Genomic DNA, 25,661 nt, shown 5'->3' on the forward strand with positions numbered 1-25,661 from the left:
CCCTGGTACCCCCCGGGGCTGCCTCTGACCCCCAGAGCGCCTCCCCCCCAGCTGCCCGGGACCCCTGGTGCCCCCCCGGGGCTGCCTCTGGCCCCCCAGGACCATCCACGGGACCCCCCGGGGCTGCCCAGGACCCCCGGGGTTGTACTCCGGGATCCCCCCGGGACCCCCGAGGCCGCCCCGTCCCCCCGGGGCAGCGCTCGGTCGCCGCCCGCCTTTCCCCCCGCTCCCCCCCCCCCCCCCATCACTTCCGCCGCCGACCGGCGCCGCCGCGGCCATGGGGCGCTGAAGCGGCGGCAGCGGCAGCGGGAGCGGGGCCGCACCGGCCCCGGCACCGGCCCCGGCCCCCGCCGCCCGCTCCCCATGGGCTGCGGGGCCGCGGGCCATGGAGCGGTGCGCGGCCCGCCGGGCCCCAGGTGAGCGGGGCGGGGGCCCGGTAGGCCCCGGTAGGCCCCGGTGGGCCCCGGTGCGGGCGTTGCCCCGGCAACGCGGCGGAGCGGGGCGGGGCGGGAGGGCCCGGGCCCGGGGCACCGGCAGCGGCAGAGCGGGATGGCGCCGCCGGGGCGCGCCGCGGCCCCGCAGCCATGACGGTGCCCCGGGAGATGCCCGAGAAGTGGCCGCGGGTCCGCGGGCCCGGACGGGCCGGTGGGTGCGGGGCGGGCGGGCCTGCGGCGGGGCCGGGCCGGGGGCCTGGGTTGTGGGGGGGCAGGGTCTGGGCTGGGGGGGGGGACGGCAGTGGGGGGCTGGGGGTGCAGAGAAGCGGGGCTGGGGGGCTGGGGGTGCAGGATCTGGGGGTCCTGGGCTGGGGGTCTGGGAGCGCAGGGCTGGAGGGGTCCTGGGGGTGCAGAGAGAAGTATGGCTGGAAGTCTGGGGGCGCAGGGCTGGGGGGCTGGGGGTGCAGAGAAGCAGGGCTGGGGCCTCAGGGCTGGGGATCTGGATGTGCAGGACAGGGTCTGGGGGTGCGGAGAAGCAAAGCTGGGGGGCTGGGGCTGGAGGACGGGGTCTGGGGGTGCAGAGAAACAGGGCTGGGGGTCTGGGGGTGCAGAGCTGGGGGTCTGGGGGTTCAGATATCCAGGGCTGGGGGTCTGGGGCGTGGAGAAGCAAGGCTGGGAGTCTGGGGGTGCAGGGCTGGGGGTCTGGGGGTTCTGATATCCAGGGCTGGGAGTCTGGGGGTGCAGGGCTGGGGGTCTGGGGGTCTAGGGGTGCAGCTGAGCGGGGCTAGGGGTGCAGGGCTGGAACAGTCTGAGGGTTCAGATATCCGGGGCTGGTGGTCCAGGGGTGCAGAGAAGCAAGACTGGGGGTGCAAGATCTGGGAGTCCCGGGCTGGGGGTCTGGGAGCGCAATACCGGAGCGGTCTGGGGGTCTGGGGGTGCAGGGCTGGGGGTGCAGAGGAGAAAAGCTGGGGTTCTAGGGATGCAGGTTTTGGGCTAGGGGTGTGGGAGTGCGGCCCTGGGGGGCTGGAGGTGCAGGGTTGGGGGGCTGGGGGTGCAGAAGAGCAAGGCTGGGTCTCGGGGTGCAGGGCTGGGGGCCTGAGGGTCTAGGGGTGCAGCTGAGCAGGGCTGGGGGTGCGGGGCTGGATGGGGTCTGGGGGTGCAGAGAAGCAAGACTGGGGGTGCAAGATCTGGGGGTCCTGGGGTAGGGGTCTGGGAGTGCAATGCTGGAGGGGTCTGGAGACCTGGGGGTGCACAGAAGTAAGGCTGGGGGGTCTGGAGCCGCAGGGCTGGGGCTCTGGGGGTGCAGAGGAGCAGGGCTGTGGGTCTGGGGGTGCAGGACAGGGTCTGGGGGTGCAGCTAAGCAGGGCTGGAGGGGGCTAGGAGTGAAGATATCCGGGGCTGGGGGTGCAGATAAGTAAGACTGGGGGTGCAGGGTCCGGGGGTTCTGGGCTAGAGGTGCGGCAGTGTAGGGCTGGGAGGGGTCTGGGGGTGCAGAGAGGCAGGGCGGGCCGTCCGAGGGTGCAAGACGGGGGCTGGGGGTGCAGGTAAGCGGTGCTGGAGGGTCCGTGGGTGCAGAGAGGGGAGATCTGGGGGCTCAGAGGGGAGATCTGGGGGTGCAGAGAGGGGAGATCTGGGGGCTCAGAGGGGAGATCTGGGGGCACAGAGGGGGGAGATCTGGGGGTGCAGAGAGGGGAGATCTGGGGGCTCAGAGGGGAGATCTGGGGGTGCAGAGGGGGGATCTGGGGGTGCAGAGAGGGGAGGTCTGGGGGTGCAGAGGGGAGATCTGGGGTGCAGAGAGGGGAGATCTGGGGGCTCAGAGGGGAGATCTGGGGGTGCAGAGGCGGGATCTGGGGGTGCAGAGAGGGGAGGTCTGGGGGCGCAGAGGGGAGATCTGGGGGCACAGAGGGGGGAGATCTGGGGGTGCAGAGGGGGGATCTGGGGGCACAGAGGGGAGCTCTGGGGGTGCAGAGGGGGGATCTGGGGGCACAGAGGGGGGAGCTCTGGGGGCGCAGAGGGGAGGTCTGGGGGTGGGGGGCTGACGGGGCGCGCTGTGTTGCAGAGGAGGAGAGGCGGGTGCGAGCCAACGCGCGGGAGTACAACGAGAAGTTCCAGTACGCGGTGAGTGGGGTGACCGAGCTCCGTCCCCGGGGGCCTCGTCCCACGGCTCGGGCAGGTTTGGGGGGGCTGGGGCCTGCGTCACCGTCTAGGTCAGCAGGGGGGGGGCGGGGGGGCAGTTATGGCTAAATATAGATGTTTGTCCCGGAGAAAATTGTGCTGACGAGCCGCTAACGCTAACGGAGCTCTGTGGTGGGGACGGCCTGGGTGGAGGGGGGCATGGCACGCTCCCGTGGAAGAGATGCAAACTCCCCCCCGCCATCCTCTGCCGGGGCCTGAGCCCCCCCCAGCTCTGCCTGCACCCCTGCCTGGTCCCCTGATGATGCTGTCCTGTGTCTGGCTAATTAACGAGCTTCCAGAGCCGCTGGGGGAGGGGCACCGCTCACCTTGGCCTCCCCCTCCACGCTGGAGGTTATTTCTGGTTCCTCCAGACCGGACCCTGCCCTGGCCTCGCTGTTGGGGGGGGGGCGGAAACAGGGGGTCTGGGTTGGGGTGACCCTTGTTGGGGGCCGGGTGCTGCCAGGGTGCGCAGGATGCTGCCGCTGGAGGAGGCTGGTCCCCGGGTACCGGCTGGTGACCGAGGCGGAGGAACGGGCTCCTTGAGGAAGCTGCCATGGCGTTAGAGCAGGGGCAGGAGCTGGGGGGGGGCCGGGCTGCTGTCCAGAAATCCCAAATTAGGGGCATGGTGAGCTGCAGCCCTGCCTCCAGAGCGACGCTGGGGGGGGGAACGGGGCCTCGGCAGCTCCTGAACACCCTTCTTGCCCCGTCCGTCCCCAGAGCAACTGCATCAAGACCTCCAAGTACAACATCGTCACCTTCCTGCCTGTCAACCTCTTCGAGCAGTTCCAGGAAGTGGCCAACACCTATTTCCTCTTCCTCCTCATCCTGCAGGTGAGTGGTGGGGGGTCCGGGGAGGCAGACGGGGCCCCCCCACGCTGTCCTTCCCTGGCTGGGCGGCCGGGAGGGCTCAGGGCACCGTCCTGCCCCTGGGAAGCGGGGGGTTTGGCACCCTCGGGCAGGGGTAGCGGGGGCCTGGGGGTGGCCTGGTCCCCTCCAACTCCCGCTCCCTGTCCCCAGCTGATCCCGCAGATCTCGTCGCTCTCCTGGTTCACCACCATCGTGCCTTTGGTTCTTGTCTTAACCATCACAGCTGTCAAGGATGCCACCGACGACTATGTGAGTGGTCCCCCACACGCCCCTCTACCCGGGCTGGCTGCCCCCTGGGCATGGGGAGCAGGGGCTGGGCAGGGGGGCTGTGACCCTGGTGTGGGTGTGCGGTGCCCGGGGCCGTGGCGTTTGGAGGGGGAGGGGTGCGGGACCCCGTCCCCAGAGGGGCTGACGCCGCTGTCTCTTCTCCTCCGCACCCAGTTCCGCCATAAAAGCGACAACCAGGTGAACAACCGGCAGTCTCAGGTGCTGATCAGTGGAGTGTGAGTGTCACGGGGACGGGGTGGCCGGGGAGGGGACACGGGGCCCTGTGGGCCACGGCACAGTGCTGCAGGCAGGGGCAGAGGGCAGTGGGGCAGGGGAGAAGTGGTGCTGCCAGCTCCTGCCTAACTCCACTCTGCTGTCCCTCTGCAGCCTCCGGCAGGAGCAGTGGATGAACGTCCGTGTCGGAGACATCATCAAGTTGGAGAACAACCAGTTTGTGGCGGTGAGTGTGGCCCCAAGACGGGCACGTTCCCGGGTGGGCGGCACACAGGGACAGGAGCACGCCGTGGTGCTGCGCCCGCTCTGCTTTCGTGCTCCTCCATCACCTCCTGGGGTGGAGATAGCAGGGACTTTCTAGCCTGGAAGTTGCATTTAGGTTGGAGCGTTTGAGCTCTGGGGGTTTGGCTGATGTGGGCGCTTCAGGCGATGGTGTCCGGGCCAGGGTGCCAGCAGCGCCTTGCTAAGGACAACATGGCTCCAGGGACCCCGCTGGCCCCTGGCATCCGAGGGTCAGGAGCTTCCCTGGGGAAAGGTGCAGGGGAGCCCCAGTGTCAGCATGATTCTTCACGTGTCTCTCCCGGCAGGCTGACCTCCTCCTCCTCTGCAGCAGCGAACCCCATGGGCTGTGCTACATAGAGACCGCGGAGCTGGATGGGTAGGTAGCCCCCGCTCGCCTCGGGTGGCAAGGGAAGGCGAGAGGTAGGAGTGAGAATGGGCTGCGGACAGGGCAGGAGCCACCGGGGACCTGAAACTGTGGAGCCTCTGCCAAAGCCCTCCCTGCCAGGCTGTCGCTAACCCCGCGCGTGGTGCCTCCTTGCCCGTAGAGAGACCAACATGAAGGTGCGGCAGGCCATCCCCGTCACCTCGGAGCTGGGTGACACCAGCAAGCTGGCTCGGTTTGATGGTGAGTGCCCGCGACCGGTCCTCTACGAAGGGGGCGGCCCCTGGGTTTCCTTCTCCATCACCTGGCCTGGCTCCACCGTGGAGAGACCAGGACCATCCACGTGGTGGTGCGGTCCTGTGGCTTGAAGCGGATCACTGGGGAGGTGGGGACGGTGCTGGGAGCACTGGGATGGAGCTGGCCACGTGGAGAAGGCACGTTACAGCCGAGCCATCCCCTGCGCCCAGGCGAGGTGATCTGTGAACCCCCCAACAACAAGCTGGATAAGTTTGGCGGGACGCTGTACTGGAAGGAGAACAAGTATCCCTTGAGCAACCAGAACATGCTGCTGCGGGGCTGCGTCCTGCGCAACACTGAGTGGTGCTTCGGCCTCGTCATCTTTGCAGGTGGGCTGGGACGGCCACCGCCGCCACACTGTGCGGAGGGCAGAGACCCCCGCTGACGCGCTCCCCTCTCCCCAGGGCCCGACACGAAACTGATGCAGAACAGCGGCCGGACCAAGTTCAAGCGGACGAGCATCGATCGGCTGATGAACACGCTGGTGCTCTGGGTATGGGGAAGGTGGATCCCGGGGAGCCCTGGCTCTGGTCCGGTTTGGGCTCTGATGGCCTCTCCTTGTCCCCAGATCTTCGGGTTCCTGGTGTGCATGGGGGTGATCCTGGCCATCGGCAACGCCATCTGGGAGCACGAGGTGGGCGTCTGCTTCCAGATCTACCTGCCCTGGGACGAGGGGGTGCACAGTGCCTTCTTCTCCGGCTTCCTCTCCTTCTGGTCCTACATCATCATCCTCAACACTGTGGTGCCCATCTCGCTCTACGTGAGGTAGGGCAGGGGCCGAGGGGCTGGGGGTGTGCGAGGGGCAGGAATTAGGGGTGCCCTCTGGGGAGGGGAGACAGGGATGGAGACCCACGGGCAGAGCTGTGTGCGTGGGGTGGGCGCGGGCTGCTGTCAGGGTGACGGGCCACGTCTGCCCTCGGGGATACCCCAAGACCTGAGACCCCACAGGTCCCTCGGGGCCCCCCCGGCTGTGTCTGTCTGGCTGCTCGTCTCTCCCTGCCCTGGCTGCATGCTGGTTATTTTGCTCTGCCCTCCTGCAGCTCCCAGGCTCCTGCACTGTCCCCTTCTCTCTCTCTTTTAATTTCTCTCTCTTTTCGTTCCCCAGCATGGGTTCTGTCACCCTTAGCCCCGAGGTAAGAACGTGTCGCCCCCACCCCTCCCACTAGCTCATTGCTGTCTGCCCTGGGGGCCGGGGAGGGGGTTCGGGGCGCGTAGGTGTGTGAGATGCCCGGGTAACCCCCCTCGGTGCCAGGCCCTGCGTCCCCAGCCCTGGCTTGGCGGTGGCTGTCGGTAGGAGCGGGTGTGGGCCAGCCCCGGGGACGGGCGCGGGTGCTGGCAAACAGCGTGGGAGCCCTGGGTGCCCCAAGGCGCTTGGGGGTCCGGGGTGGGCGGATGTGTGTGTGTGTGTGTGTGCCCGTCGCTGGCTCAGCAGAGCCTGCTGCCCTGCCCCGGTGACACCCGGCTGTCCCCCCCCCTGCAGCGTGGAGGTGATCCGTCTCGGGCACAGCTACTTCATCAACTGGGACAAGAAGATGTACTGTGCCAAGCGCCGGACGCCAGCCGAGGCCCGGACCACCACCCTCAATGAGGAGCTGGGGCAGGTGGAGTACATCTTTTCCGACAAGACCGGCACCCTCACCCAGAACATCATGGTCTTCAGCAAGTGCTCCGTGAACGGGCACAGCTACGGTGAGCGCAGGGCAGCAGGGCCAGGCTGCGGGTGCGCCAGCTCCCCTCCTGCAGACCCTTTGGGGCAGCCGGGGGACGAGGGCGCTCAGCTGTAGCATTGTGGGGCTGCCGCTGCCCCGTGGGCCCCCTGGTCATGGGTGCCAGTGGAGCAGCAGCGTTGGGTCCCTGTGCCGGTTAACTCCGCGCCCCGGTTCACAGGTGACGTGCAGGACGTGCTGGGTCACAAGGCGGAGCTGGGAGAGGTAAGGGTGCCCCGGGGCCGAGGACGGTGCCGTGCCTGGCTGTGCCGCAGGGGGGTAACCCCGTCTCTTCCCCTGCCAGAGGCCAGAGCCAGTTGACTTCTCCTTCAACCCGCTGGCGGACCCACGGTTCCAGTTCTGGGACCCCAGCCTGCTGGAAGCCGTCAAGCTGGGAGACCCCCACGTGCATGAGTTTTTCCGCCTGCTCTCGCTCTGTCACACTGTCATGTCTGAGGAGAAGAGCGAAGGTGGGCGCAGAGGGCAGGACCTGTCCCTGCATGGCGCAGTGCGTGACGCCAGCTCTGACCCCCCGTGCTGTCCCCAGGGGAGCTGTATTACAAAGCTCAGTCCCCGGACGAGGGAGCGCTGGTCACGGCTGCCAGAAACTTCGGTTTCGTGTTCCGGTCCCGCACGCCCAAGACCATCACGGTGCACGAGCTGGGTCGAGCCATCACTTACCAGCTGCTGGCCATCTTGGATTTCAACAACATCCGCAAGCGCATGTCTGTCATCGGTGAGGTCCTGGGCACGGCACAGGGGCTGTGGGGCTGGGAGGGCCGCAGTGGGGCTGGGGCTCGGTGCGGTGGGCTGGGGAGCAGCCCCGCGCAGATGGCGCTGTGATGGTGGAGGCATCGTAGCGTCATGGCTGGGGGTTGGAGTGCGATTTGCTCCTGTGCCCCTGAGCCAGGCAGCTTGTTCCCTGCTCCCCGCAGTCCGCAGCCCCGAGGGCAAGATCCGACTGTACTGCAAAGGGGCTGACACCATCCTGCTGGAGCGCCTGCACCCCGTCAACCAGGACCTGACCAATGTCACCACCGACCACCTCAACGTGAGTGGGGCAGGGTCCTGCGGGCAGGGCTGGGAAAGGAAGAGGGGCTGCCCAGAAGCACGGAGCGTGGCTTGTGTCCTGTCCTGGGGGGCGATCGGGGTCTGGGGACACGGTTGGGGGTCTGCCTGTGCGCCCAGCTCCGGCCGCTTGCAGGAATATGCTGGCGAGGGGCTGCGGACGCTGGTGCTGGCCTACAAAGACCTGGAGGAGAGTTACTACGAGGACTGGTCGGAGCGGCTGCACCGAGCCGGCAGCGCTCCCGAGGCCCGTGAGGATCGCCTGGCTCGGCTGTACGATGAGGTGGAGCACGATATGATGGTATGTGGTGGGCTGGGGACACTGCGGGGGGGGGTGGGAGGCAGCTGGGGGGCAGCTCTTGGTGACCTCCTGCCTGTTTGGGTCCCCTAGCTGCTGGGAGCCACGGCCATCGAGGACAAACTGCAGCAGGGCGTCCCTGAAACCATCGCCATCCTGACGCTGGCCAACATCAAGATCTGGGTGCTGACGGGGGACAAACAGGGTGAGGCAACGCTGGGGTGGGGGTCTGGGCGGGCCGGAGACGAGGACATTCGTGGGCTGGATGCCGCCTGCCTGGGGGGCGGTGGGACAGACACTCCCCCGCCTGAGCTGACCCTGGGCTCAACCCCGGGTTTTCTGTCCCCAGAAACGGCTGTGAACATCGGCTACTCCTGCAAGATGCTGACGGATGACATGACGGAGGTTTTTGTTGTCACGGGCCACACTGTGCTGGAGGTGCGAGAGGAGCTCAGGTGAGGGTCGGGGGGCAGGGCTGGGCAGAGGACACAGGGGGGGCTGGCACGGGGGAGCTGGGGGATACAGAAGTGCCCTGAATCAGGGCCCCCTGACCCCTCTCTTTCTCCGCAGGAAAGCCCGGGAGAAGATGATGGATGCATCACGCTCCATGGGCAACGGCTTCTCCTACCAGGAGAAACTCTCCTCCTCCAAGCTCACCTCTGTGCTGGAAGCCATCGCGGGCGAATATGCCCTGGTCATCAACGGGCACAGCCTGGTAGGGACCTGGGAGCACCGGGCTGGACGGGGCACCGTGCCCAGCTGTGGGCCGTGCCCCGCACTGTCCCCCCGTTCTGCTCGCAGGCCCACGCGCTGGAGGCTGACATGGAGGTGGAGTTCCTGGAGACGGCGTGTGCCTGCAAGGCCGTCATCTGCTGCCGCGTCACGCCTCTGCAGAAAGCCCAGGTGGTGGAGCTGGTGAAGAAGTACAAGAAAGCTGTGACCCTGGCCATCGGGGACGGGGCCAACGATGTCAGCATGATCAAGAGTAAGTCCTGGGATCTGGGGAGCCGCAGGAGGGACAGGTCCCTCCTTGCACCACCCCGGGGCCTGTGGCAGCCTCTGTCCTTGCCCCTCTGTGCCTCATGCTCCTGGCAGAGCCCTCCTCACTCCACGTGTCTCTTCCCTCCCCAGCTGCCCACATCGGGGTGGGCATCAGCGGGCAGGAGGGCATCCAGGCAGTGCTGGCCTCCGACTACTCCTTCTCGCAGTTCAAGTTCCTGCAGCGCCTGCTCCTGGTGCATGGGCGCTGGTCCTACCTACGCATGTGCAAGTTCCTCTGCTACTTCTTCTACAAGAACTTCGCCTTCACCATGGTCCACTTCTGGTTTGGCTTCTTCTGCGGCTTCTCGGCGCAGGTGCGTTGCTGGCCCCTCGCGTGCGGAGTTGGGGAGGGTTTGCCCGTGGGCCCCCCGCCCTGTGCAGAAGTGTGTCCTGGTCCCCAGGCTCCCTGTGGGGCCCCATCCTGGCCAGCAGGCACAGCCTGGGATTCCTCTGGAGCTTGTGGTGGGTGCGAGGAGCCCGTGTGGCCGGGGCTGCCACATGGTGGCAGCAGCACCTGGTGCCGCTCGGGGAGGGCACCCACAGGGGGCTGGCAGTGGCTCTCCCGTCCCTGCAGCTGCGGGGACGCGGGGATGGTTGGGACACGAGGATGGTTGGGACACAGGGTGGGCAGGTCTCGCAGCTCCCTGAGCGCTTCATTCCACGCAGACCGTGTACGACCAGTACTTCATCACTCTCTACAACATCGTCTACACATCGCTGCCCGTGCTCGCCATGGGCGTCTTCGACCAGGTACAGCGGGGGGGTGGTGAGGGGGGTCCCTGGCTGCGCGAGGAGCTGGCCCCGCTCCCCTGTGTGGCCCACCCTGCGGGAGGAAGGGCTGCCGGGTGCCCGGGCTGGGCTGTCGTTGTCCCTCGGCCGGTGGTGGAGGCCGGCCCGGCTCCGGCAGTGCCTGCCTGGGGCTGGAGGGAGGTGCCCAGAGTGCCCTGTGCCCCCAGGACGTGCCGGAGCAGCGGAGCATGGAGTATCCCAAGCTGTACGAGCCCGGGCAGCTGAACCTGCTCTTCAACAAGCGGGAGTTCTTCATCTGCATCGCCCAGGGCATCTACACCTCCGTCCTCATGTTCTTCATCCCCTACGGCGTCTTTGCTGACGCCACCCGCGACGATGGCGCCCAGCTGGCCGATTACCAGTCCTTTGCCGTCACCGTCGCCACCTCCCTCGTGATTGTCGTCAGCGTGCAGGTAGGGACGCGGCTGCTTGGCTCCGACCCCTCACCTGCGGCACAAAGGGCAGGGTGAAGGTTTGAGTCCCATCCTGCCCTGCAGCCGTGCTCGGAGCAGCGCGGCCGTCCCCGGAGCCCTGCCACCTCCTTCCCCTCTCCACCAGATCGGGTTGGACACGGGCTTCTGGACGGCCATCAACCACTTCTTCATCTGGGGCAGCCTGGCTGCCTACTTTGCCATCCTCTTCGCCATGCACAGCGACGGCCTCTTCCAGATGTTCCCCAACCAGTTCCGCTTTGTGGGTGAGTCACAGGGGGGCTGCGCGATGTCCCCCCCCACCCCGCAGCAGGGTGCTGTCCCGGCTGAGCCCTGGCTGCATTCGTGTTTCCCCCCCCCGCCAGGTAACGCGCAGAACACGCTGGCCCAGCCCACGGTCTGGCTGACCATCGCCCTCACCACTGTGGTCTGCATCATGCCCGTTGTGGCCTTTCGCTTCCTCAAGCTGGACCTGAAACCCGAACTCTCGGACACGGTGAGAGCGCGTGGCCGTGGGGACGGAGGACGCGGGGTCGGGTCCCCTGGGGGCAGGCGGTTCTGCGGATCCCTGACCCCGTCCCCCCTGTCCCCAGGTGCGCTACACGCAGCTGGTACGGAAGAAGCAGAAGACGCAGCACCGGTGCATGCGGCGCGTGGGCCGCGTGGGCTCGCGCCGCTCCGGCTACGCCTTCTCCCACCAGGAAGGTTTCGGGGAGCTCATCATGTCGGGCAAGAACATGCGGCTCAGCTCCCTGGCCCTCTCCAGCTTCGCCGCCCGCCCCAGCGCCGGCTGGATCGAGACCCTGCGCAAGAAGAAGGGCAGCGACAGCAGCGCCGCCGGCAGCCCCAGCGCCGCGCCTGACAAGACGCTCAAGGTGTGAGGCTTGGGGCGCGCGGGGGGGGGTGGCGTCCCCTCCCGTGAAGCCAGGGACACCCCCCCTCGCCTCCTTCTCTCACTGTGGCTTGCAGGGGCGGGGGGGGTCCCGTTGGGGGGAGCGGAGGCCGTGTGGGCCCAGGTGCTGCGGTTTGGAGGAGTCTGGACTGTTGCGGTGTAACCAAAAAAAAATACTCTTCCCCGTCCCTGGGACGGACAGACGGACGCACACTGTCCCCAGCAGCCCCCCCGCCCCCCCCCAGGCTGCTCCTCTCTCAGTATTCACCTCCACGGAGCGCAAATACCCCATCACACGCGAATGTATCATGCCAGAGCCACCGCTGCGGGCAGGCGCAGGGGGTCCGGGGGGGCTGTGACAGCGCCCTGCCCCCTCCCCTGCCCCTCACCCACGTGTCTTCTTTTTATATATAAAAAAAAAAAAAAAAAAAAAGGGGGGGGGGGAACCAAAACAAACACAAAAAAAAAAAAAAAAGGAAGGAAAACCCCTCCAAGTTTACGGAGTTTACGGAGCGACTTCTTTCTCTCAGCGTTGGCAGGGCTGGTTACGGAGAGAGCGCCGGGGTCCAGTGCGGGGGGGCGAGGGGTGTCACCGTCCCCTGTCCCCCCCCCCCCGCCGCCGTGGGGGCCGGGGGAGCCGGGTGGGAAAGGGGAAGCGTTCCCCGGCTCCTTCCTGCTTTCTGCGGGAAGGCGGGGGGGGGTTTGCAGGCCGCCGTGATTCACTCCCACGCCGGGGTCTTGCACAACCCTCAGCCTCCGCTTCCTCCATCCTCCTCCTCCTCCTCCTCGCCGGCTCCCGGGGGTCTGGACCCTCTCCCGGGGGGTGCGGGTGGCCATCCCCCCCCCTCCGGGGGGTGGCGGGGTCCCGGGGCCGCTCTCCCCTTGATACCAAAGAGGAACCCGTTCAGGACGGGCTCTGGCGTGGGCCGGAGTCCATTTTTGGGGGTGTTTTGGGGGTTATTTTGGGTTGGGGGGGGGGGGCGAGGATCGGGGCGTCTAATTTATTACACGTTTCTATATTGCGAAATTGTATCATTTTATGGGTCCACAGAGAAAAAAAAAAAAAAAAGAAGCAAAACCCAGCTTTTTTTTTATAAAAAAAAAAAAAAGAAAAAAAAAATACGTTCTGAGCAGCTTCTGCCGTGTCCTGTGTCCTGCGGGGGGGGGGGGGACGGGACGGTCGCAGGTACGGGACACCCCGGGGGGGGGGGGGGGAGGCTCGTGTCCCCCCTCCCCCCGTGGCGGCCCCGCCCCGCCCGGGCGCACGTGCTGCCGCCGCGGAGCCGCCCCCCCCACCCCCCCCCGCCCCGTCCCGGTTTCACAACCGCGGGCACCGGCCGCGCCGATGTTTTCCTGGCCGGGGCCGGGCGCATGGCGGGGCCGCCGCTCCCCGCCGCGCTCCTCCTCCTCCTCCTCCTCCTCCTCCTCCTCTTCGCCGCCGCCGCCGGGCGGCCCTGCGGCCCCGCCGGTGAGTGCCACCGGCACCGGGGGGGCGGGAGCGGCGGGATCCCCCCCGGCCACAGCCGCCACCACCCCCCCGGCGGCGGAGCTGCCCCGGCTCCGGCGCCTCGGCCGGGAGCGGGGCCCCGCGCGGGGGGGGACGGGACACACGGTTCCCCGAGCGCCCCGGGAGGGCTCCGCCGGGGCCGGGGAGAGGGGCGGGGGGGGGTACGGGGCACCCCGGGTGGGGACTGGGGCTGGGGGCTGCTGCTGGATATTTTGTACTGGGTGCTGGGTGGGTACTGGGTACTGGTTACTGGGTACTGGTTACTGGGTAGAGTGGGGGCTGGTGCTGGGTGCTGGGTGTTGGGTACTGGGGGCTGGTACTGGATATTGGGTGCTGGCTGGGTACTGGTTACTGGGTACAGAGCGGGTGCTGGTACTGGATATTTTGTGCCGGGTGCTGGTTGGTTACTGGTTACTGGGTAGAGTGGGGGCTGGTGCTGGATATTTTGTACTGGGTGCTGCTACTGGGTGGGTACTGGGTGCTGGGTGTTGTATACTGGGTGCTGGTACTGGATATTGGGTGCTGGCTGGGTACTGGGTACAGAGCGGGGGCTGGCACTGGATATTGGGTGCCGGGTGCTGGTTGTTGTCTACTGGGTACTGAGTGAGTACTGGATATTGTGCCCTGGGTACTGGTTATTGGGTACTGGATACTGGGTACTGGATATTGTGTACTGGGTACTGGTTATTGTGTACTGGGTACTGGATATTGCATACTGGGCGGGTGCTGGGTACTGGTTATCGCGTACCGGGTGCTGGCTGGGTGCTGGGTACTGGTTACTGTGTACCGAGTGGGTGCTGGGCGCTGGATATCATGTGCTGGGTGCGTTCCCGGCAGCGGGAGCCGATGGGAGCTGCAGGTCCAGGCTGGCCGCTGACCTTTGCAGCCGGAGCCGGGAGAGCTGCCCCCGGTGGCCTCCCTGGCCCCAGCCCAGCCTGGCCCGGTGCCACCGGGCCAGCCCGGCCACTTAACCCCTCTGGCTCCAGGTCCCCGGACCCCCTGGGACCCCCAGCCCGCGGCTTTCCCGGAGCCCCGCTCCCAACTTGCCATTCCCCACGCTTAACTTGCCATTCCCAACGCTGCCCGGCCGTGTCCCGCCACCGGACCCCTCTCGCACCCTGGCTGGGTGCTGCGGTGGCCGGTCGGTGGCGGTGCCAGGGGGGGTCTATGTGCCGGGGGGGGGCCGGCGCCTGCCTGGGTGGGGAATCACTGGCTCAGCAGGAGCTGCCGCTCACTCCGGCTCGGTGCCTCCTGCAAATATTGCCACTGAGTGGCCGCTGGGCATGCGGGAACAGATGGTGGGGTGTCCCCCTCCTCTGGGGACGCCCGTGGAGTCTTGTCTCCGTCTCCTGACCCCCCCTTTCGTCCCCCCCGCAGGGCTCTCGCGGGACACAGTGCTGGGACGCCTGGGAGCGAACGTCACGCTGACCTGCTGGGACGAGGAGCCGGCGAACGTCACCGTGTCCTGGCAGGTGGAGGAGCGGGGGGCGGCGGCGCTGGGGGGCCGCAACCGGCGGCTGGCGGAGGGCAACGCGCTGCTCCTGCGGCGCCTGCGCTACGAGGACTCGGGGCGCTACAGCTGCTCCGTGGGGGGTCGCCCGCTGCGCTCCCTGCGGCTGCTGGTGGAAGGTGGGTCCGCGCCGGGGCGGGGGCTTCCCTCGGGGCATCACCCGGTCTGGCGCCCCCCGTCCCCCAGCGCCTCCCTGCCTTGCAGAGCCCCCCGAAACCCCCCGCGTCTCCTGCTACCGGCGGAGCCACGACAAAGACGTCCTGTGCGAGTGGCCGCAGCGGGTGAAGCCGTCCCCAGGGACGCGGGCGATGCTCTGGGTGAAGCGGAGGTGAGCGCCCTCCCGGTACCTACCTGGGGCCGGGACCCCACGGCACAGGGGGCGGGGGACCGTCCCTCCCCACGGACCCTTGCCCCGTGCCCGGTGTGTGCCACAGCCCCGGACGAGCCGCGTCCCCGCAGGTTCGCGGCTGAGAACGCCACGGGGCAGCGGTGCCGCTACTTCTCCAAGGCGCGGAAGTTTGTTTGCCGGGTGAAGGTGCCGCCCGGCGTCGACGACACCAAACCCCTCGTGGTGTCCACCTGCGTCAGCAACGGTGCCGGCGGCTCGGCCGGCGAGGACAGGATCATCACCCTCAGCAGCATCCGTGAGTGCTGCTCCCCTCCTGCCGGGGGCGGGGGCTGGCCGTGTGGCCCAGTGCCGGGCCCTGACCCCCCCCTGCCCCGCTTCTTTCCCTGGCAGTGAAGCCCGACCCCCCCCTCAACGTGACGGTGGAGGCGGTGGAGAAGTCGCCGCAGCGGCTGCGGGTCAACTGGTCCTACCCCTCCTCCTGGGACCCCCGCTTCTACTGGCTCCACTTCCAGGTCCGCTACCGTCCCGAGCCCGCCCAGACCTTCACGGAGGTGAGACCCCCCCTGCTCCGCGTCTCCCCCAGCGTGGGGCTGTCCCCTCGCCCCGGCGAGGCTGTCCCCCAGCCCACGCTGCCCGTGTCCCCTCCAGGTGGACCAGGTGGTGACGACGTGGCTGGACATCCGTGACGCCTGGCGGGGGACGCCGCACGTGGTGCAAGTGCGGGCACAGGAGGAGTTCGGCCACGGCACGTGGAGCGAGTGGAGCCGGGAGGCAGTGGGCACCCCCTGGACAGGTAGGAGGGGGACATGTGGCCCCGAGGCTGGGGGCTCAGCCCGGGGACCCCCAGCCTCACGCTCTCCCCTCGCCTTGCAGACCCCAGGGACCTCACCTCTGAAATGGCGCTCTTCAGCTCGCAGGTGGGACTCGGCCTCAGCCACGGGGGGACACGACGCGCTGCTGGCTGGGCCTCGTGTCCCTGTGTGGGACAAGGGGCCACCAGGGCCGGGGGGGCTGCCCTGTCCCATTGCACCCCTCTGCCTTCTCTTGCAGTTCCCCGTGGAGGATGGCACCTACTGGGTGACGCTCCCCCCTGAGCTCTTCATGGAAGATGCTGCTGATGACGCTGGTGGTGAGGAGGGGGCCCTGGGTTGGCCGTGGAGGGGCCGGGACCCCTACGTCCCTCGTCCCCACAAAACCCGTCTCCCCCCCTCTGCCGCAGGGGCTGTCGTGGAAGCCAGCGCCCGCTCCATGGCGTCCCCCTACGCCTTCCTGGTGGCCGGGGGGAGCCTGCTGCTGGGCATCGCCCTCTTCGTGGGCATCATGGTGAGGTGAGCGCCCGGGGCTGGGGGACACACCGCGGCGGGGCGGGGGGGGGGGCTCCACCTGCCCCCCCTGACCCGGGACTTGCTCTCCCCTCCGCAGGTACAGGCAGACTTGGCAGACGGGCCGGCGGCGCGGTGCCAAGCTGGAGGGCGAGGGGCAGCACGTGCTGGTGCCCTTGAGCCCCCCCAGCCCCCCGCTCAGTGACACCCCCCTGCTCTCGTCCCCGGCCCCCGGGGCTCTCCACGTCACCAACTTGGACTATTTCTTCTCAGGGCAGTAGCCAAGGGCTGGACACACTTGCTGGCGCCTGCGGGTCAGGCGGGGGGGTCCCTGACCCTGGCGGGGTGGGGGGGGTCCCGGGGCTGGGATGGAGCCCTGAGAGCAGCCTCCCCGCCCCCCTATCCGGGGGGTGCCAAAACTCACCCCTATGGAGAACCGGCCGGGGGAGGGGGGGCCCTCCAACATGGGTCCCGGGAGGGGGGGCCAGCTCTGGGGCCGCGGCCAAGCCGGGGTGGCCGGGGGTGAAGGCGCTGGGAGCTCCTCGGCCGGGCCGGAGCGTGGGAGCGGGGCCGGGCTCTGCCCGCGGGGCCAGGTTTTGAGGGTCCCTCGGGGAAGGGCGTAGCTCCCGCAGTGCCGCGGGTGTCGGGGCCGGGGGGGTGGGGGGGGGGGGGGGCCTGGCTGGATCAGCCCCATCCCCCCCACCGTGTCGGGGAAACGTGGCAATAAATGCCTCGGATTTGTAACGGAGTGGGTGCTTTGGGGGGGTGGGGGGGCGTTATGGAGGGGTCGCTGCAGCCGCCCTCCCTGGGGAGTGACTCCAGGGGGTGGGCGGGGGGTGAGGCTGGGCTGTGCCCCCCCCCCCCCCCCAAGTCCGTGCAGCTCGCTCTGCCCCCTGACCAGGCCCTGTACCCCAGGCTGTGTGTCCCCCCCATGTCACCGAGTGCCTCCCAGGCTCTGCACACCATGCTGTGCCCCCCCCCCCCATGCCACATACCCCATGCCATGTACCCCAGGCTCTGCACCCCATGCTCTGTCCCCCCCCCAGCCATGACATGTACCCCCTGCCACGTACCCCAGGCCATGCCTCCCCATGCCACCGAGTGCCTCCCAGGCTCTGCACCCCATGCTGTGCGCCCCCCCCCCATGCCACATACCCCATGCCATGTACCCCAGGCTCTGCACACCATGCTGTGCCCCCCCCCCGCGCCCCCAGGCCATGCACCCCATGCTGTGCCGTGTCCCTCCCCTCCCATGCCACCTACCCCCATGCCAGGTACCCCAGGCCATGCCCCCCCCCCGTGCCACACACCCCATGCCATGCTCCCCCCCGGGGCTGTGGCCCCCGTGCCAATGAGTGTCCCGTCCCCCCCCGGCCATGCCACGCTGGGTTGTGCAAGGCCCCCGGGAGCTGCAGCTGCACCCGGGCAGGAAACCGCAGGGCGAGGGGAGCGGGTGCCCGGGCTCCCTGGGGACGCCGCGTTCCCCCCGTCCCGGCCGGCCCCGCTCTATAAAAAGCCTGGCAGGATGCAGATGTGCGGGTGGGGGGAGCCCCGTACCCCTGCCCCCCGAAACCGGGGTGGCTCCGCCTGGCACGAGACCGGGGTTTGAGTCACCCGTTTCCACCCTCCCGAGAAGGTCGGTGACCCCTCGGGGGCGGAAGGGGCGAGGGGCCGGATCCTGGGGTCAGCCCTCATGGTCCCCCTGACCCCAAAAAGCTGCCCCGGTTTCGGGCAGCGCTGTGGCCCCCCCACGGCACTGGGCAGGGAAGGGGCTGGGTGACTCACTGCACCCCTGGCAGCACCCCCACCCCGGGCACCCGCCTGTCCCAGCACCCCCAACCCCACTACGGCCCCCCAGCCCTTCCAGACCCCCCCCCCCCCAAATCGCTTCCCCATCCCAGCCCCCAGCCCTGTCCCTTCCAGACCCCCCCCAGCCCCATTGCAGCCCCCAGTGCTGTCCCTTCCAGACACCCCCAATCCCTTCCCCATTGCAGCCCCCAGCCCTTCCAGACCCCCCCAATCCCTTCCCCATTGCAGCCCCCAGCCCTGTCCCTTCCAGACCCCCCCCAGCCCCATTGCAGCCCCCAGTGCCGTCCCTTCCAGACCCCCTCCAATCCCTTCCCCAACCCAGCCACCAGCCCCATCCCTTCCAGAACCCCCCCATCCCCATCACAGCCCCAAGCCCCGTCCCTCCAGACCCCCCCTCAATCCCTTCCCCATCACAGCCCCCAGCCCTGTCCCTTACAGGCCCCCCCCCCAATCCCCATCACAGCCCCCAGCGCCATAACTTCCAGACACCTCCCCCCCATCCCCCCTGCAGCCCCCCAGGACCACCCACCTCCCCTCAGCCAACAAGTTTATTTTACTACTTCGTTACACATCCCAATCTTGCTGTGACACCCCCCGCCCCCGCCCCGGCCCTGCCTTGCCCCAGAGGTGGCCCCGCCGTGGGTCGGCTCCGGCACAGGGTGGGCAGGATCCGTCCCGGCACAAAGGGCGGCCGCAGCCCTGCCGGAGTCCAGCGGCGGGCCAGCGGCCACCAGGCAAGAGCGGGGTCCCCGCAGGGCTGGGGACGCCACCGAGGGCCGGGTGGGGGGGGTTCCTCCGCCGGACCCTTCCCCGCAGCACGTGGCGATGGCCGAGGCCGGACCCTGCCCCATGCCCTGGGGTTGGGGGGGGTCACGGGCCAGTTGTCGGGGGGGGCATCAGTGGGGGCTAATGCAGCTTGCAGTGGACGGGGTGCAGCAGGGCCATGTGCTCGGCCCCCTTGAAGGGCAGCTTCTCGGTGGAGTAGTAGTGCACGACCTCGGGGACGCTGGCGAAGACGCCGCTGGCCTGGCTGAGCGTGTACTTGTTGTCCTTGGTCTGGGCCACGATGATGTGGACGCAGCCCTGGCTGGTCCTGGGTGGGTGGGTGGGGGGGGGCGTCAGCGGTGCCGCCAGCCCCCCACCCCCCCACCCCGTCCCCGGGCGCCCACCCGCCCCGCGGCCAGGGCCGCATCCACCCCTGTTTGTTCCCGTCCCGCTCCGATTGTTTCGGCTCCAGGGGCTCCGCTTCCTCAGGAAGGAAACGCCACCGGCGCTCCCGACAATGCGCCGGGGAGGGGGACGCGCCGCCCCGTCCACCCCCCCCCCCCACCCCACGGCCCCAGCACCGCGCCAGGATGCCTGGGTCCCCCCATGGGGTTGGGGGGTGCCACTCCCCACCCCCCCACCCCCCAAGGACCTGGATGCTCCCACCCATCAGGGCACAAACAACCTGGTGGGGCTCCTGCTGCGGCTTCCCTCCAGGGTGGGACCCCCCCACCATCACCACGCGCTGGGACATCCCCCCCCCCAGCTCTGTGGCCACTCACTTGAGCGCGATGGAGTACTTGCCGCTGCCGGTCTCGCTGGTGCGCACCAGGTAGCCGGCCTCCCGGCACGCCTGCAGCCGGCTCTCGGCCTCGGCCCGCGTGATGGCCCCGTGGTACCAGCTGCGAGGGGGGGGGGGACGACACCGGGGGGACACTGAGAGGTGGCAAAGCCCCAGACACCCCCCCCACACACACACACCCCCACCCCCATTTCCCCCCCCCCCCGGCTGCCGCACGCGGCTCAGCCTGGCGACTCACGGCTGCTTCTCCAGTGCCAGGGCAGGGTCCACCCGCTCCCCCTCGCCGGGCTCGGCGCCCGCCGGCTTCAGCATCTTGGGGGTCCAGCTCTTCTGGCGCAGGTGCTGCCGCGGCGCCTCCTCCTTGGGACGCTCCGAGCCCTCGAACTGGACTGGGGGTGGGGGTGGGGGTGGGGGGGGGTGGGAATGGGACGAGACGTGAGCCCCCAAAGTCCCCTCCATGCGTCCCTGTCCCCAGCCTCGGCACCTGTCCCCATCATTGTCCCCCTCCCCTGTCCTATCCCCATCCCCATTCCCGTCCCCATCCCCATCTAGTCCAACCCCTTGCCACGCTCAGGGCCACCTCCCACCAGCCCAGGTGGCTCCAAGCCCCGTCCGACCTGGCCTTGAACCCCTCCAGGGATGGGGCAGCCACAGCTTCTCTGGGCAACCTGGGCCAGGGGCTCACCGCCCTCAGCACGACAAATTTCTTCCTTAGATCTAATCTAAATCCACCATCTTTTAGTTCAAAAACCATTCCCCCGCCTTGCCCTCGCACTTCAGGCCTTACTAACGTCTGTCCCCATCCCCATCCGTGTCCCCGTCCCCATCCGTGTCCCCGTCCCCATCCGTGTCCCCGTCCCTACCTGACAGCGCTTTGACGATCTGCTCCTTCTTCCACTCCCAGGGCTGCTCGTACTCGCCCGCCGGGCGCTCGTCGTTCTCGGGCAGTCGCCCGTCCCCAGCCCTCGCCCTGCGCTCCGGGGTCCCCCCGGCCACCCCTTCCCCGGGCTCATAGGGGGTGTCGTAGAGCTGGGGACCCTTCCCCACCGCTTCTTTGCCTCCCGGCCACTTGGCCGCCTCCGGCTTGCCGCCCCCCTCCCCGGGCTCGCCAGGGCCGTCCAGCAGCAGGATGGCTTTGACCAGGGGGTCCTTGGAGCCCCGACGGCGGATTTCTGCAGGGAAGAGGGATGAGGGGTGAGGGAGAGGGCTGCGCGTCCCCCTGACATCCCACCGCCTGCCCTTGGGGAGGGATGAGCGCCGGGGACCCCCTGCCCCATAGCGGGGACACCCCATTGGGAACAGGCTTGGGAGGAACCGGAGCAGGATGGGGCCCATTCTCGTGGCGCCTGGGCGGCTGTCACAGCCCCAGGGCCGGGCACGGACCCACGCCGGTGGGGCAGGATGCGACACCCCACGCTGGAGCTCAGCCCCCACAGGAGGCCACCCCGGGGGGTTTAGGCCCCACACACACACACCCCGGCCCCCCACTTCGCCCCACGGCGCCAGGCTCCGCCAAACAGCCCGGGCTGCCCCGCACGGAAAAAAACCATCAGCAGCAAATCTTTTATTTCCAGCTTCCGGCCGAGTCAGTTCCTGTTGTTCTGGCCAGCTGGGCGGCCGCCGCGCCGGCCAGGGGGTCGCTGCTTGGGGGGCACGGCCGCGGGGGGGACCCTCGGGGGTGTGCTGTATCCCCCCACACACCCCACAACCACCCCGGGACAGCTGGGTGGCATCGAGGGCTTTGCACTGTCCCCACGCACCCGCGGGGCGATGGCGGCGGGTCGTGGCACCGGGCGAGGGGCTGGCGGGCACAGGGTCAGCGTCCGGCCTCGCGCCCGCTCCTTATCTGGCCCCGCGCAGCCGCAGGAAGCGGCGAGCGGTTTTCCTGTTCCCGGAGCCTCCCGCGCCGGGCGGCTCCGAGGGCGGCCGCGTGCTCCCGGCCGGGGGAGCGGTGCCAGCCGCGCCACCGCGGCACCGGGGCGGCACGTACCTGTGATCATCTGCTGGGCGTCGTAGGGCTCCATGTAGCCGTCGTTCTCCCCCAGGCGCTCGGCCTCCCGCTGCCCCTTGGTGCGCTTGGCGTCGTAGGGGTCGGCGTAGTCCTCCAGGATGATGACCTGGGGAAGGGACGGGCACCGCCGGCCTCAGGGGGCTGCCGGGGGTCCCACCGGGGGTGGTGGAATGGGAGGGGGGGGTGGCGGGGATGACACCGGCGCAGAGGCAGGCTGGGGATGGTGTGGTCCCTGGGAGGGAAACGGCAACTCATCTGGGGTGGATGGGGCCACGCCACCACCTCACGAGGATGCAGCGGGTGGCACCTTTGGGTGGGGGCAGCACCCATCCCTACGCACCCCAGCGGTGGGGAGAAGCCAGGTGGGGGGGTGGGGGTGGGTCGGGGATCTTTTCAGGTGACACCAAACATACCCCCACCCCCCCCCCGCGACTGGCTCCCAGCCACCCCGGGGCTGTGTGGGGCGAAAGTCCGGCTTCCCAGAAAAGCTTTACGTCAGCCGTTGTTTAACCAGCGGCAGAGTGCCGGGGTCAGGGTGGGATGGGACACGGTGGGACGCAGTGTTGGGGGGGGGGGGGGGGGGGCCCAGCGAGCGCTCCCCCCACCACCACCCAGAGCGGTGATGAAGGGCGGTCGGGATGAAGGGAGCTTTGAACGGGATTTGAAGACGGCAGAGCCGGGCGCGATGAAAGGCCGGGGTTAGCCGGGCTAATGAGCCGGAGCCCAAAGCGGTTAAAGCTGTCAGTGCGGCACGCTCCCCCCCTCCCAGTCCTCCCAGTCCCCCCTTACCGTCTCCGTCTTGGGGGTCTTGCCCTTGTCCTGCTCGGGGGCAGGCAGGCCGGCGGGCGGGGGGGCCGGGTAGCCCTTCCCGTTCTTCTCATGAGCCTCCACCTTGATGAGGCGGTTGATGTAGGTGCCGCAGGATTTGGGGGGTCCCTCGGGCGTAACCCCCTCCACTCGCGAGTTCTTCCGCATCTTCCCGGTGGCGGCCTGGAGCAGACCCTGCAGGTTGTCCCGCGACAGCCGGCCACCCCCCTCCTTGCCACCCCCCGGGCCGGCCCGGCAGCCCCCCAACTCGGCGGCCGAATTCTTGCGGCTCTTGCCCAGGCTACCGCTGCCCGGCCGAGCCCTCTCCGAAACCGTCTTCAGGTTGGAGGGAAACTCCTTGAACCACTTGGCCGCCATGGGGCTGGGGAGGGGCAGGGTGCCGCGGCCCCCCCGGGGCTCCTCGACGCCCCACGGCCGCCCTGCCGGCTCAGGGCCGGCTCAGCCGGGGGGCACGGGGCAGCCCGGCTCCCCCCAGCCCTGGGAGCGGGACCCTCGGCGGCCGGGGGCCAGCCCGGGAGGGGGGATACGGGCAGGGGGGCCGGGGCCTTCGCCCCCGGCGCGGGCAGGGGGCTCCAGGCGTCCTTCGTCCCCGCGGGGACGGCTGGCGGGTCCCCAGGGGTGCCGGTTCCCACGTCCCGGGGAGGTGACCGCGTCTCCCCGGGGGTCCCTGGCCCCGGGGAAGGGTCCCTGGCCCCGGGGAAGGGTCCCGGGGGGGGCCGGTGTCTCAGCTCCAGCGATGGGACGAGTCGAGGGGTCTCGCCGGGCGTCCGGTGGGTCCGGCCGGGGCAGCCCCGGGGCGGCTCCGAGGGTCCTCTGCCCCCGGGGAAGGGGCCCGGGGGGGTCTCTCCGTGCTCCGGGGGGTCCGGCTGGGGCCGGGCAGCCGGGGGTCCCGTCGCGGCTCCTCGGCGGGGCCCGTCTCCGGGGGCGGCGGGGCTGCAGGGGGGGGGTCAGGCCGGCCCGGGGGGCCCCATGCGGCGGCGGCGGGACGGGACGGGACGGGACGGAGCCGGAGGGGCCGGAGGGGGCGGCGGGGCCGGCGCTCCCCGCCCAGATCCGGAGGGGGCGGCCCCGGGGGACGGCGCGGCACCGGCCGGGCGGGCGGCCCCCGGCCCCGGCGGCCTCGGGGAGCCCCGGCCCCGTCCTCCCCGGGTCGGGATCTCCATCCGGCGGCTGCCGGGGGATCCGCGGTCCCCCCGAGAGCGGTGGGGCAGAGGCGGGGGGGGGCGGGGGGGTCCCGACCCGCTGGGGCTCGGAGACCTCAGGCCCCGGCCCGGCAGGTGGGACAAGGGGGCTTGACCCCGCACACGGACCCCACAGGCAGCCCCCGCACACGGACCCTTATGCACAGACCACACACCCCCCCCGGCACAAGACCCTCTGCATCGCCCTTCATCTGCGTACGGGCCCCACCGCCCATGCACAGCCCCCCCCGCCCCGGCCCCTGCACCGGGGCGAGGACACGGCGCGGGTTGTGTTTGGTGCCACCGCTGTGGTTCACACCACACCGGCAGAGACCTACTTCTGCTGGTTGTACCCAGACCTTGCCAGAAAACATCGGCTGAGCCCAGCGATTTGGCTTCCTGTGGGGCTGTGGGGTGCCGGCGGGGGGGAAGGGGGCCCTCACCAACCTGTTTGCAACAGCACAATAGAAAGGGATGGTTTTGCAGGTAAAGATGTGTTCCCCCCCCCGCCAAGTCCCCGATTCTGGGCAGCACATGGGGCTCCTCCTGTTTGCAGGGGCTGGAGAATGTCCCCAAGGGCCACTGGGGGGTCCTGCTGCTGTGGGGGGGCGCTGGGAGGACAGACCCTGACCTGGCAGATAGGGCTGGTCCCCAGCACTGTGCCCCCCCACGGGGTGCAGGGAGGTGCCGGGGCGCCTCGAGCAGCAGCGCGGGGTCACCGGCAGCGCCGTCGGAAGTGGTGGCGATTTCCTCGACGGCGCTGCCGGGCAGGATGCTCCTCGCGGTGCCGAGGCGCCGCTGCTAGGCTGGCGCCCGAACTGGTGCTGGGATCTTGGCCGGCTTCAGCTTCGCTTTCTCGAGGCCAAGAAAAACTCGGTGCCTCCGCCGGTAAACGTGGGTGCTAGCTGAGTGAAAGGTGCCGGTTCATTTTCTTCCCTTGGCAGATTTAAATCTCCTTTTAATCTTCCCAGGGACCTCAACAGCAGGACGGACAGACAGGCGGCACCGTCTCGGTGGCTTTGTGCTGTGGTGGCTGTTCCCGGCGCCGCGCCATCCACGCGTCTCCTTTGGGAAGGCTCTCCCCGTCCCCTGCCGGCTCCCGCAGGGGAAGGCTGTGGGAGCGGTGACAGATGGCACCCAGCGCCTCCTTCCCCGAGAAGCCAAAACAAGAGCCGAGCCAGCGCGGTGGTGACGGGCGCTGAGCCCGGCTGGGAGCGGGATGGATCCCGACGCTCAGGCGGGTGAGAACAGACGGGAGAAGCGGGCGCCTGCCAGACGCCAGCGCGGGCTGTTCCTGCCGCGCTTCCAGCCTCCACACCCCCCAGGTCGGCATCCGAACAGTGGAGGCTCCTGCAGGGACCCTCCTGCTCATCCCGGCCCGGAAAAGCGCTGGGATTTGGTTCTCCCAGCCAACCCCAACCCCATTGCTGTTGCAACACCACAAGCGTTTTAAACCTTAATTAAAGCAGCTTCAGCCCCCTCCCCAGCAGGTTCCTCGGTGTTAATTGTGCTGAAGAGCCGGGGGCAGGGCTGGGGAGGGCTCAGCGCCCCCCCAGGTGCTGGTCGGGGCAGAGGAGCAGAGCACAGGGCAGGGCTGGCTCCTCAGCAAGGCAAATCCTCCGGTCCTTCAGCCCCGCGCTTCAAAATAGCCCCTGGCCGAGGCTGGAGCCGCTCCTGCAGCATCAGTAATCCCTCTCCTACAGCATCTTTCTCTTCCAAGGCTTGGAGCAGGACAATGCCTAAAGAGGGGAACAGCTGCTGGCAGAGATAACGGACTTCTGAGGCCCTTTGATTTTCTAATAACTTTTATTCAAACACAGTGAATTAATACTGATGGTCCAGCTTTGACACCCGTGAGTCAGCTATGCCCTCCAGCCGAGGACACAGCGCCAGACGTTAGAGGAGCTCCAACACCCAAATCTCCTTCCCTGCAGCCTCAGGACCGAGCAGGAGAATCCGAGCAAAGAACAGGGACTGAAGCGACAGGACACGACGGCAACAAGGCCTCGGCCTCAGCCCTGCAGCACTGAGGCGAGCAGGAACGATGGCTTGAGGAAGAAGAAGAAAATAAAGCCCCGCAGAAGCAGGCCACTTGCTGCCGGAGCGAGTCCTGGGCTGGGATGAGAGCGGCGATCGCACGCAGCACCGCCCGCGCTCCCCTTCCTTCGGCAGCTTCCATCCACAGCGCAGCCCTTAGAGGTGCCTTCCCCTTCCGCGGGTGGGGAGAGACGGGCAAAGGGCTACAGCTCCGGGTTTGGCACGGCTGAGCCTCCGCTCATCTCTTACTGCTTGGCAGGACGGGACGTGGAGAAGCCGGGGGCGAGGGCTGGCAGCCCCGGGGTGCACCTCATCCACAGCAGGACACGGGAAAGCCGTGCAGATCCTCTCCTCTCCGCATCCAGAGGCGTTAAGTT

At 68.9% G+C, this 25,661-nt stretch overlaps 3 protein-coding genes across 5 annotated transcripts; 2 read left to right on the top strand and 1 right to left on the bottom strand.

Annotated features, from left to right (window-relative positions):
• The first annotated feature begins 262 nt into the window (after positions 1-262).
• Positions 263-12,279, top strand: ATP8B2 (ATPase phospholipid transporting 8B2). Of its 2 annotated transcripts, none has more exons than XM_074566228.1 (27): positions 263-416; positions 2,494-2,552; positions 3,327-3,440; positions 3,627-3,725; positions 3,918-3,979; positions 4,131-4,203; positions 4,565-4,635; positions 4,805-4,884; positions 5,109-5,267; positions 5,343-5,431; positions 5,507-5,703; positions 6,419-6,627; positions 6,826-6,869; positions 6,949-7,114; positions 7,192-7,380; positions 7,580-7,695; positions 7,849-8,013; positions 8,104-8,215; positions 8,360-8,465; positions 8,581-8,725; positions 8,812-8,995; positions 9,142-9,365; positions 9,718-9,801; positions 10,008-10,253; positions 10,399-10,537; positions 10,637-10,767; positions 10,865-12,279. In XM_074566228.1, exons 1-27 carry the CDS (start codon positions 386-388, stop codon positions 11,150-11,152), a joined length of 3,582 nt encoding a protein of 1,193 aa, XP_074422329.1. In that variant the 5' UTR covers positions 263-385; the 3' UTR covers positions 11,153-12,279. The 2 variants fall into 2 exon arrangements, with proteins under 2 accessions (XP_074422329.1, XP_074422327.1); XM_074566226.1 differs by lacking the exon at positions 263-416 and adding an exon at positions 530-645.
• A 203-nt stretch (positions 12,280-12,482) lies between these two features.
• IL6R (interleukin 6 receptor) lies at positions 12,483-16,506 on the top strand. 2 transcript variants are annotated; one of them, XM_074566253.1, is made up of 10 exons: positions 12,483-12,631; positions 14,048-14,299; positions 14,385-14,508; positions 14,640-14,824; positions 14,920-15,080; positions 15,178-15,322; positions 15,403-15,446; positions 15,580-15,658; positions 15,749-15,857; positions 15,952-16,504. In XM_074566253.1, exons 1-10 carry the CDS (start codon positions 12,535-12,537, stop codon positions 16,130-16,132), a joined length of 1,377 nt encoding a protein of 458 aa, XP_074422354.1. In that variant the 5' UTR covers positions 12,483-12,534; the 3' UTR covers positions 16,133-16,504. The 2 variants fall into 2 exon arrangements, with proteins under 2 accessions (XP_074422354.1, XP_074422353.1); XM_074566252.1 differs by lacking the exon at positions 12,483-12,631 and adding an exon at positions 13,295-13,811 and having other exon boundaries at positions 15,952-16,506.
• Positions 16,507-18,195: 1,689 nt separating this feature from the next.
• Positions 18,196-23,079, bottom strand: SHE (Src homology 2 domain containing E). Its single transcript, XM_074566274.1, has 6 exons — positions 22,028-23,079; positions 21,218-21,344; positions 20,091-20,399; positions 19,466-19,616; positions 19,208-19,327; positions 18,196-18,753 (listed from the first exon to the last, which is right to left on the bottom strand). Exons 1-6 carry the CDS (start codon positions 22,421-22,423, stop codon positions 18,567-18,569), a joined length of 1,290 nt encoding a protein of 429 aa, XP_074422375.1. The 5' UTR covers positions 22,424-23,079; the 3' UTR covers positions 18,196-18,566.
• Between the last annotated feature and the right edge of the window lie 2,582 nt (positions 23,080-25,661).

This window comes from Larus michahellis, chromosome 24 (genome assembly GCF_964199755.1).
Source record: "Larus michahellis chromosome 24, bLarMic1.1, whole genome shotgun sequence".
Classification (NCBI taxonomy): domain Eukaryota; kingdom Metazoa; phylum Chordata; class Aves; order Charadriiformes; family Laridae; genus Larus; species Larus michahellis.